The sequence below is a fragment of the Pectinophora gossypiella genome, chromosome 19, assembly GCF_024362695.1.
Source record: "Pectinophora gossypiella chromosome 19, ilPecGoss1.1, whole genome shotgun sequence".
Taxonomy (NCBI): Eukaryota; Metazoa; Arthropoda; class Insecta; order Lepidoptera; family Gelechiidae; genus Pectinophora; species Pectinophora gossypiella.
In genome coordinates this window covers 3,351,955-3,364,794 of record NC_065422.1, presented here as the reverse complement: position 1 = coordinate 3,364,794, position 12,840 = coordinate 3,351,955, and the positions used below count along the sequence as shown (strand labels likewise).

Sequence of the window (12,840 nt, the reverse complement as noted above, 5' to 3'; positions counted from 1 at the left end):
TATAATACGTGTAGTAATAAGTGTATTTTTCATAAATTCCAAAAAAAAAAAACAATGATAATGAATGGCACTGTTTATTCTAATTATATACGGTATTTATTAGGAGAAAAGTGATGTTAATGAAAAAGGACCTTTGTATATCAAAGCTGTTGTAGTAGTGGGCCATGAAGGCATGAAATGTGCAAAAAACATAGTGTTAAAAATGTAAGCTGAAGAAAGTGAAACGGATCGTTAAGGTGTGTTAAAGAGAGAGCGATGAGTGAGCGAAAGAAAAGAGAGGATTGCGGAAGGACATAAAAATGGCGGTTGGTTATTGGAGAATAATTTCCCGCTAACTGAAAGGATGACTCAAATCGTCCCTGGATATTTCACATTTCACATTCTTTTGAAAGTACAGCTTTGAAAGCTGGTATCAAAGGGTGCACTGTGAAATGCAAAGGCGCGCAATTAAACTGTAACTGTCAGTAGTTATAACGACTAATCACCTATCTTTATTCGCCGAACCGGTAGTCGAACGTAGAACTTTGCATAGCAAACAGATAAACTACCAATCACGCAAGAAATGAGTCAGCTGTCTAGTAACAAACGCATCAAGTATCAATTTACACATTCCTGTGTGCATGATTGGCTCTTCACTCCAATTATTGTCAGATTAAAAAAGACGCAAAACTTATGTAAATACAGCTTTATTCTAACCGTTAGGCAGATGACGCCAGAGTATAAAAAAGAATAATTTGAAAAAAGAAAAGCAGCATAAGACTTAATATTTCTTGCAATATTTACTACAAAAAAATAAAAAAAAATAAAAGTTAGTGTTTGAAATAAGACCTAAACCGCAAATCAGACCTAACTTAAGATCATCGTAGAAGAAAGAACAATTAGAAACAGCAGCCGGTGTCCTTACTATAAAAGAGATTTTTTTTTACAACGAGAACATTCCCATTTTGGGAACTTTCCCGGGAACGACACATCACTGTTACCAACATTGCAATTACAACCAGGGCTTTGTTAATAACAGTTGTTGGGACGACGTCATTTCTTGTTAGGCGCAACATAATCTGTGACCCATCATTGGCCTAGGTTGAGCAACCAAATTGCTGGCTACGATTTAAGGGCTTGACAGTAATTAAGGGAGTTGCAGATTCATGACCTGGACAAATTTGTGCAATACCGATCTTATACATAACATAACATAACAAATGCACGCACATGAAATACAAAACAAAAGATAAATGGAACCAAGAAATAAAACGAATGGAACGAATTTGAATTTGAAATGGAATGAGCTGCCAGCGTCGGTGTTTCCTGCATCTTGTAACCTGGGTCCTTTGAGTCACGGGTGAATAGGCATCTTCTGGGTAAGCTCGCTCCACCGTCGACCCCTTCCTCGTGGAAGAATGGAGTCAATAGCAAACCCATCTTCATTAAAAAAAACATAGAAAGAGTACTTATAAGAGATTATAAATGTTTATTTCACCTATTTCTTATTACTTTATTTTTTCTTTTCTTTCATTTTATTGTATTCCACCATCCCGCGATCCAATGCATAAACTTCTTTAACCCTAAGGTTGCCTGGCAGAAATTGCTGTTTAGCAATAAGGCCGCCTGTTGTGCTTATTTTATTCGTGTGTACATGTCCTGAGTTTATGTTTTTGTGCAATAAAGAATTATTGATTGATTGATCACAAGAAGCGGCGTTATTGCTAAGTAGCAATCTCTTCGAGGCAACCTTTGAGTATAATTTTATACCGGATGCGAGCTCTCAGCGCTTCCCATTTGTCCGGCCAAGTAGTTAATGCCGCTGATGCCTAACAGACGAACTCCGCCTCGCTGCGCAGTGCACCTCTACAAAATCCGCGTCGCGTAATAATCGCCTTAAACCACCTATGCCTTTAGCGGTCACGCCTTAGTTCAAAATACACAATATAATTCTAAACAGTGACACAATGGACGAAACAATCCTTGAAAAGCACACCGAAAAAAATACCTTATTAATTGGACTTCTAGACACTGCCCATTTGTTTCAAGATAAGTTTCGGAAACACGTACCTATTGTTACGAAAAACTTGGAGATTCACTTGAGAACGGTTGAACTTTTCAAAGCAATGGCTCGTAATATGCTCGCTTGCCATTACTCATTTGATATGGGTAAATGACCTTTTGGTCTATATTATGTTTGCAGGTGTATGCATCTGAGTAATCGTATACTTATCTCATAGTGTTAGAGATAATTCTAAATTACAGTGCAGCAAATAAATAGCTTTTAAATTGTTTTATTGGGTGTTGAAAGAATTGTTATTGTTATTTTTACTTATATAAGTAAGAATGATGGTAATAACATAAATAATAATAATACAATATTAAAAAAATATTTAGGTAAAATCTACGACACACATATTCATTTACAACATTATAATATTATTTAATTCACAACTTTCAATATTCTTAACATTTACGTATATATTATATTCAATTAATTTACGAATTAATATATTGAAACTTCATTAAATGCCTTCACCATTCTGATTTATTCTAAAGTGTTCTTGCATAATTGTCTTTGTTTATTTGTTAAGCATTCTCTTCACCGATATTATATCTTATTATACGATTTACAAGTTGTAATTACACATAACAATAAATTGTAAATTTATTGTTGATTCATGTTCGTATTTGCGAAATGGAAACATAAATTTTCGATTAATTAAAGACGAGTTATCAATAAAATCTTGATACATTTTTGTGATCAGTAACATTATTTCTTCAGAAAAAGGGCGTGGATATGTCTCATAAAGTGTAGCTCAATTTCTGGACAACGTTTATTGTACAATCGAAAGATCGTTTAAGAGATGCGTCGATGTATGAAGCGATTTTACAAATTTGCAGGTTACATAATTCTGGGTGGACCAAGGATCTCGTAAAACCGGTAAGGGCAAGGGTCCATATGATGTCACACTGACCGTGACATGGATTCAAATCGATATACTCACCATACTCAATACTGCCTGTGATTTAGTCGAATGTATGATCCGGGTCGAACAAACCTTGGAGTAATAAAAATTTATGCTGTGTTTTTTTGAATCTTGTGTTCTTGAGTATATTAATGAAGAAATTAATCAATTGTAATTATTAACAAGAGAAGCGTAGTTTGAATAGGTTGGTTCATAAGAAACTGTTGTTGGTGGAACATTTAGCTCTGTCGATTTTTGCAAAGCTTTAGAAGACCTTAGACGCTATCTTAATTTTGAATTAAGAATTGATTTGTTACTATAGCATTATCATTAAGCATTATCTACTACTATAGCATTATCGTTGGTCCTGGTAACTACTTACTGATGTAAGTAAGTAGTCGTTACATGAGCCATGTCAGGTGCCTTTGGCGGCTCAATAGTAACCCTGACACCAGGGTTGATGGGGTCGGTAATCCACCTCACAACCCACACGACAGAAGGAGATAATGTCACTTACAAAATTATTTCTAAACTTACTTCTTTTATTCTGATCTATTTCTCAAGTTATTTTACAAGACCATAGAAGATCGAGATGAAAATTTTCAAATACCTTTACAGGATATAAAATCTTTCAACCAAACTAATAATATTTATATAAAATATCACAAAAATGAAAAAAAAAGAAAAATGAAAAAAAAGAAAAGAGTAAATCGAATTTAATTGAATTTTGTAACATCTGTGACATGTAATTATTATTATCAATAAATGACTATGACTATGAGCATCAACTTTAACAACCTGTCTAACAGACTTTTGCTGTATTGCCAGGAAAAGCGTTTAAAAAAAATCAAAAGACAAGCAATTGTACGCATGGCGACAGGACCCTTCCGCAAGTTCCCCTATATGTCCAGAAATTACTTTGTATTCCACACTACGTTGTACTTGAGCTATAATTAACATTTAATTGGCTATCAATTGATCAGTGACGATTGAACAATACTAATAGGTATTTGTAAACAAAGTGTAGTTGTGTAAAAACATGGGAATCCATTATGGTGGGGTACAGAGTCAGTGACATATTGTGGGTACCTAATTTACCAGAATAATGGACAGTTTGTAATTGAAACCTGTTTTTTTTTTAAAGATTGTTTCTGCACTTCAATAGGCTTATTCTTCGCTTACTGAGAATTTTCTTAGTGTGTTATTTTAGCGTAATAAGTTTAATCATAATCTGTATGTACAACAGGCACAACCCCGCCAAGCCCACTTAAATCTTTGGCGGCAGAAGTGTTCTCCCTTTTATCACCCCATCGGAAAGCCTCCCGGAAGCAATCTAGCGTGGTCGACATGGAAGTCCTTCAATAGGCTCCGGACACAGGTTGGCCGCTGCAAGGATAATCTCTGCAGCTGGGGATATCTGGTTGATGGTTGCGATGAGTGCGAGTGTGGAGTATCACCACGAACTATGGCTCACCTTTTGTGCTGTCCTAAGTGCCCTAACACCTGCACTATTAAAGACCTTCACGAAGCCACTGACAATGCCGTAAGCGTGGCCAATTATTGGTCAGCAAAAATTTAGTGTCGATCGCCATCGACTCGCAAAGAAGAAGATCTACGTGTACAACATAATAATATATATACATACGTAAGATCACGCCTATTTCCCGTTGGGGTAGGTAGAGACCACGGATTTCTATTAACACTTTCAAGGACAGAACGTCTAATGACGTTGCGATTCCAAGGTGTCATATTACCTATTATGAAGATTTATTATTACCTACTATGTATAGAACGGCAACTCTTCGCACCCCACCGGCGACTGAGCTAGGTTTACCTCCCTAGGCCAGAGGGTACAGGTCCAAAACTATAAACCTGTCCCAGATGGAAAACTGAGATGGAAAACTGACGAGGTTGTGAGGGTACTGGGGCCGGGGCACTATCTGGAGAGAACAGATGATGGCGAGACCTGCAATAGGCACGTCGACTTGATGCTGCAGACCTCAGTAACATAAGCAATAGTGGCTAATTACAACATTTAGAGGGGAGCCCTGTGGTATATCTATGATATTATTCTATGGTTTTCTGGCTTGTCAGATGTCAATCGAATTTTGTTACTGTTTTTCAATAATAATGCACGATTTCACCGCCGTTTAATCTAAATATATATAAAAGGAGAAACTGACTGACTCACTGACTGACATATCAACGCACAGCCTTAACGGCTAAACGTAGGCACTTGAAATTTGGAAGGGACGTAGCTTAGGTACCGTAGAGGTGCATTAAGAAAGGAATTTCCGGAATTCCTACGGGAACGGGAATCAGCGGGAAAATCCTTTTGTATGAAAAATCTAAGTCCAGTTAAGTTAGAAAAGTGTGTGTGGGAACACACACAAAGATCTCTCTTTTATAACACGCCACGCGGACGAAGTCGCGGGCAAAAGCTAGTTGAATATATTACAAATTGTTTTCAGTCATATGGGCGTCAGAGTTCACACACACTGTCAAAGCCGCTGAGCTTTTATTTTCGTGAGTCACGCATAAATATTGATTTTACCTTCACAGCTTCACACTTTATCTTTAAATTAATATTAAATATTATAATCGATCGCAATTAAACAGTAAATCATTCCGGCAACATGGTTCCTCACACACTTTTATGACTATTAAAAAAAAAAACAACGCATCTCGTGTAGAGAACCAAGTTGATCAGAAGGCCCATATCGTCACGTAATGTTTCAATGCCGTAATTAACTATAAAAACGGCCTCTGTGGTCCACTGGTTGAGCGTTGGACTCACGATCCGGAGGCCCCGGGTTCGAATCCCGGTGGGGGCATATCACAAAAATCACTTTGTGATCCCTAGTTTGGTTAGGACATTACAGGCTGATCACCTGATTGTCCGAAAGGAAGATGATCCGTGCTTCGGAAGGCACGTTAAGCCGTTGGTCCCGGTTAATATTTACTGATGTAAGTGAGTAATCGTTACATGAGCCATGTCAGGGGCCTTTGGCGGCTCAATTATAACCCTGACACCAGGGTTGATGAGGTTGGTATTCTACATCACGACCCACACGATAAGAAGAGACTATAAAAAAAGATACTATTTTTTAATAATAGGCACTAAAGCCAAAGAGCAACACGGGAGGGAAAAGACATACGCAGAAGAAGACATAAGGACAACATCTCCTCATCTCCTCATCGCCTGTTGTGCTCTTCTGTATATTACACAGAAGAGCACAACAGGTGGCCTATTGCTCATGCAGCAATTTCTTCCAGGCAAACTTTGGGTACAGGAAAATTTTGTACAAATATAACATACTTTATTGTACTATATGACAAATAAAATTACGTCAGCGATTTTTTATTCTGCTCTATCAGCAAGGTGTTCTCTTCGACGTCATATTACATAAAGTCACGCCCGTATTATTTAAAGGGGTGGGCGGAGTCAGAAGTCATCAATATAACAACCTGCAACCATCAGTTGACATCATGATGGACATATTATTACTAGCGATGGGTTGATACGTTTCATCTTAGAAACAAAATGGTGAAAGGGTTGGCGCTTGTCTGTTTGTCTTGCTATGGCTTAGACCAGTAAGTTATATAAGTGTGTAGTATGCTTACGTGCATTTTCTTTTCTCTGAAAAAAAAAAAAATACTTATAGCAAAACTTTTAAGTACGTATTGCTTACAAAACAGAGCGACTACAGGAGCGTTAAAAAAGCCACATCAAAGCATTTCATCTAAAAAAGCAATATTGCTATTAATAGTTTTCGCAACATTTTCTCCATTATAATGTAATGTATTATAAAATCAGTGATAAAAGGGACAGGTTACGTAAAGCATTGTGACATTCGACCTCTTGTGGCTTTCAAGCAGACTGTTTGACGCCATAAAGGTGCGTGGGAGTTCTAAAGTGGGCTTTTGTGTAGAAATAATTATTGATAAAAAATTTAAAGACGGTCAGTGCTTTAAAATACTTAACACGTTCCGGGACTTATAGTCGGCCTCCGTGGTCCAGTGGTTGAGCATTGTGCTCACGATCCGGAGGTCCCGGGTTCGAATCCCGGTGGGGACAAATCACAAAAACCACTTTGTGACCCCTAGTTTGGTTAGGACATTACAGGCTGATCACCTGATTGTCCAAAAAAAAAGATCCGTGCTTCGGAAGGCACGTTATGTCGTTGATCCCGGTTATTACTTACTGATGTAAGTACGTAGTCGTTACATGAGTCATGTCAGGGGCCTATGGCAGCTCAATAATGACCCTGACGCCAGGGTTGATGGGGTTGGTAATTCACCTCACAATCCACACGATAGAAGAAGACGACTGAGAGTCAAGAGGCGTGAGGCTTAAAGTACTCCCTCAGCGCTCCCCATTTGTCCGGCCACGTAGTTAATGCCATGTGCGAAAAGTCTACCAATAAGTCATAAGCTTGGTGAGGCGTGGGTACTTAGTTCATCTTGCGATGGATGTACCTCTGACTACCCCAATTGGGATATAGTCGTGATCAATTGTGAGCAATTGGAATAAGTCCCGACAAAAAAAAAACAAAACTATAATGACTTCAAGGTCATCATCCTTCTGCCCTTATCCCACTCTAGGTCACTAAAATGTTTTCAAGTGGACACATTAATTTTCCCATAACAGATTGAATGATTTTTCAATATATGGACTGCGGTTTTAACTAAAACTGTGTCTCAGGCATTAGGACTTACACTGCTTTTATTTTTAATGTTAGTTACTTACGTTAAATTTATTTGCGTGAACACATAAAAATACAAAAATATGCGTTTGACCTGCATGCAAGCGTACAAATATGAAAAAAAAAGAAAAAATGTTACATTTAAAAGAGCAAATATTGCTATTATTAATTATACGTAAAACAAAATTGCAATATTTTTGTATTTAAAATATTCATTCAAATTATATACGTAGTAACACTGATTCACAAGCCATTTCAGTAAGTTATTAAACAACCATGATAAGCAGCTGAACGCGTTATGTTTTTTATTCGCTCCAAGTCCAGCATAGAAGACCTTTAATTGAAAGTATTTCGCAATACGACGCGGAACTCCTGCGCAGGGATCACTCGGGCTGACCTCACGAATACGATGCAACAGTCACAATTAACGTCTTCTTCGTGATCTGCCATTTACTAACTATTAACGGAACATAATTTTTTTTTTACTTAACATATGCATAACATAAGCTCACGGCTATATCGCAATTGGGGTAGTCAGAGATACATCCATCGCAAGATGAACTAACCACCCCTCACCGAGCTTTCTGTTAGACCAATGCGATAGGTGGTGAGCCGCATCGCTATCTAAATTTGTAATAAAAAATAAATAAAAAAAAACTTTATTTCGGACAATTTTACATCCATATTGCTGACACAAACATAAAACACATGAGAAAAAAAAATAGAAAACACATTCGGAGGTTTTCTCTTAGGTTGGTAGGTCAGACAGGCAGTCGCTTCTTTAAAAAACCGGACCTGTCAAATCTCCAGGTTAGGTAAGCGGACCCTGTGACAAACGGCATAATACTAGGGGAGGTGATGATGATGATTTGCATTTAAACTGTACATCAAATAATATACATTTACGGACTTTCTGTGATAATTTGACATTTTCAAAGGACGTTTGACATTTAGGTCATCTAGGCGTTAAGTGACGAATAGCATTAGTGTATGCAGAAATGTGGTAACACTGCATTTGCTAAGTGCAAAGAAAATTGTGCCCACATATTCATTCAATATAAAGTTTCGTCACCTCATTTTAAGATTTTCTTTCGTAACCGTTTCGAAGTATGAATTTTAAGCGGGCTTCAACGTGATTTGTCTTAAAAGTAGAAAAGCATTGGTATACTCATAGCAGACATATTTTTTTTATTACAATTTAATGTTTCTCAGACGACGCCCTGAGCCGTGGTTCGCGCCCAACTGGGCACCCTGTTGTCTTAAATTTTGTACCGGGTGAGAGCCCTCAGCGCTCCCCATTTGTCCGGCCAAGTAGTTAATGCCATGCGGAAAAAGGGGGTCTCGCAGTGTTTTCGTCACCACATCCATTGCAATATTGGTAAAGGCTATCATCCACTTGACACCTATTGTTCTACCAGTCCAAATACAGATTTTATCATCCGACATTCTTTGCGACCGATGAACAAATAGTTATGTAAACATGCAACAAAAGATTGCATTTCACGATGTGTCTATCTCGAATCAGATGAACTTTGACCAAATGTATTGTTATTGATGTAAATTGTATGCAATGATTGTCAAATTTGTTTTCGAATACCTACATGTTTGGATCATAAATTATTATCACGTGCTCAACGCTGAAGGAAAACACAAAAACCACATTCCCGAGAAATGCATTTTCGGAGGTATGTGATCTAACTTGTATTGGGCTGGTTTTCCCTTCGCGGGCTGGAAGGTCAGACAGGCAGTCGCTTCTGTAAAAAGCCGGACCTGTCAAATCTTCAGGTTAGGTAAGCGGACCCTATGGAAAACGGGATAATGCTAGGGAGATGATGATGTAATTGTATGCAATTGAAACATCAATGACTTTGAAATTATGCGGATATCAAAATTGTATTACGGCATAGCTTTTGATTTGTTAATACAATATTTTACTCTTTTATTTTTTTTAATTTTTTTTTTTATATTTACTTTGTTACGAGTATCTCTAGACTCTAGGCGATACGATGTATTTTACGGTCTTCTTCTATCGTGTGGGTTGTGAGGTGGATCACCAGCCTCATCAACCCTGGTGTCAGGGTTATTATTGAGCCGCCATAGGCCCCTGACATGACTCATGTAGCGACTACGTACTTACATCAGTAAGTAGCCGTTGGTCCCGACTATAAGCCGTAAAAAACACCAGCAGTAGAGCAGCGTGGTGGAGTATGCTCCATACCCCCTCCGGTTGATTGAGGGGTGGTCTGTGCCCAGCATAGGAACGTATAAAGCCTGTGTATGTTATATTACGTTGTAATGACTACTGTGGATCGATTTCGGTTCATCCAACAATACCTTGTTACTTACATTAAAAATATTTTTTTTTGTTTCAGGGCCCCATGAAGCGGCTGTCATGCGCATAGCGGCACTGATTGCACTCGTGCAGGTAAATATTTCTTCTTCATTCTTATATTCCATCCGGGGTGGATAGGCGGCATACAGAACGCTGCAGCTTACTTCTTTCCATGTAGAATAAACCTGTAAACATAGCTTCACGCCTGCATCCCCGTAGGGGTGGTAGGCCAGGAGCGGATCCAGTTTTTATATAGGGGGGTTAGCAGGTTGCAGACAATCTATCTCGATAGAGAATTAGATAAAATTGCAGTCACCAGCCATGACCCAACCTATCGCCCATATGCCCAGGGGCATGACCCCAAGTGCGTACATGATATTGCTCATGACTGTATGGGACATACCTAATTCAGTCACATCTCTAGCGCGAGCAAGCCAACGCGTCTCAATGTTTGGATCGTGTAATTTAATTAATATCCTAAGTAATACAGTTCATTCAATTGTTTGTGTGGGGTTTTATTAAAATTACCAGCGCTCCCTACAATGACTGTATAACTACAAACCTCTGCCTATCCCATGGGCGGATCAAAGGGGGGGGGGGGATGGTTTCAAAGTGTATACATATTAGTAATCGTGACCGTACATCCACTCTCACTTGTAGGTGTTAATCTAATAAGCAAACTACTTAGTGAGTCGATGCAGTTCAGCTTATGTTAAAAGATCAATATTAAAAAGGCCACATCGAAGCAATTCATCTAAAAAGAAATATTTATTGCATTTTTATAATTTTATTTACTTATAACTCGTGATTAAGAACCAGTTATAATAATTATTATTTTCCAAACACAACTATATTATGAATACGACCAAAGTGAAGTTTTATTTTATGAGAACGACCAGTTCAGTATAATTATTGATTATATTTCAATAAGAAAACATTTTAAAATCGTCTTAATGCGAGGAAGAATGAGATCTGTCAAAGTACGTAAGCTAATGTTGTGACGCTCATTAGCATAGTGGTGTATCAGTCAATATTACGTCGTAACGTAAACAGCCTATATACGTCCCACTGCTGGGCACAGGCCTCCCCTCAATCAACCGGAGGGGGTATGGAGCATACTCCACCACGCTGCTCCAATGCGGGTTGGTGGAGGTGTTTTTACGGCTAATAGCCGGGACCAACGGCTTAACGTGCCCTCCGAAGCACGGAATCATCTTACTAGAATACGGAATTACGGCACGGAATTATCTCAATATTAGATCGACCGTTCTTTTTTTTCCTTTACCCATTTGAGGGTCAGGCTAAGATCACAAGACCATGCTGCCTAAAGTTCGATTATTTTCTATCTAACTGTAGTGACGTATAAAACAGCCTTTACTCTATAATAAAATTGACAATACATAACCTACTTCATTTTCGAAGTCGGTAGTCGTATTTTAACAATTTTATTTGTTTCATACAAACAAGTGACGTAACAATACACATTCACACCTGACCCGATGTCAGAGGTCACAAAACCAACTCTAACATAAATAAATAATTTTGAAACTCACACCTAACCACTAAAAATTACCCAATTATCTACAAAATGAAGGCCAAAGATATTGTCATTTTATACCAAAATCAGGGTTTTTATTGGCAATATATCAGTTGTTTGTTACCTAATTTTGCTATACGATTGGTAAATACAAAAAGATAATAGGTGCGCCGCGTGGGCAAAAATAAATATTATGAATTTATTGAATGTCTTTCTTTGTCAGACTTCAAAAAGTGGTTCCAAGTAGGTAATAGATTTAATTTTGTATAATAATAGGCGGATGTTTTTTTGACGTGACTTTTATTTGACGTGACTTATTGTAGGTTTGCCGAAGATGGCATTAACTACTTGGCCGGACAAATAGGAGTGCCCAGTTGGACGCGTTGATAGATAGATAGATAAAAAAATAATAAAAAAAAAAACAATAAAATATGAAATAATGTTAGATAAAATACTTTATTGAGCACAATGGACACAAAATACAGAGATAAGGACAACATATACAGAAAAGCACAACAGTCGGCCTTATTGCTCATGCAGCAATTTCTTCCAGACAACCTTCGGGTACAGGAAAATTGCTGCCGCGCGAATCCGCGCGATACACTTTGCACAGATTTTATTTTTATTATGCTGTCTGTTCGATGCTGCGACTGTTACGGTGCAGACTCACTTGAAGGCACCCTAAATCTATGTATACATAAACTGCCTATATACGTCCCACTGCTGGGCACAGGCCTCCCCTAAATCAACCGGAGGGGGTATGGAGCGTACTCCACCACGCTGCTCCACTGCGGGTTGGTGGAAGTGTTTGTTACGGCTAATAGCCGGGACCAACGGCTTAACGTGCCCTCCGAAGCACAGAATCATCTTACTTTTTCGGACAATCAGGTGATTCAAGCCTGAAAAGTCCTTACCAAACAAAGGACAGTCTCACAAAGTGATTTCGACAATGTCCCCATCGGGAATCGAACCCGGACCTCCAGATCGTGAGCCTAACGCTCTAACCACTAGACCACGGAGGCTGTTAGTGAAATCTATGTATAATGTCTAGAAATGGAACGTAAATAATGTATAGGTTGTCTTAGAAGATACCTCGCAACCAGTGATGTGATGTGAACCCTTTGTAAAAACTCTTTAGTAACGACACTGGCTGCATTTCTTTTTCAAATTGTTCTTACTTGTACTCTGGTCGTATCTGCCTAAAGACTAGGTATTAAAGCTCTTTTTGGATAAGTTTTGCGCCTTTTTACTGTCGGTAACGACGCCGACGCCTCAGGCCTGCTGTCTTAAATTTTGTACCGGGTGAAAGCCTTCAGC

At 38.4% G+C, this 12,840-nt stretch overlaps 1 protein-coding gene across 1 annotated transcript in view; it reads left to right on the top strand.

Annotated features, from left to right (window-relative positions):
- Window positions 1-12,840, top strand: part of LOC126375793 (mucin-2-like) — a 91,217-nt gene that overhangs the window by 60,275 nt on the left and 18,102 nt on the right. The window contains exon 2 of the mRNA XM_050022880.1: window positions 10,027-10,079. Within this exon, the coding sequence (XP_049878837.1) occupies window positions 10,047-10,079 (33 nt within the window). The 5' untranslated portion in view covers window positions 10,027-10,046. The remainder of the gene's footprint in view (window positions 1-10,026; window positions 10,080-12,840) is intronic.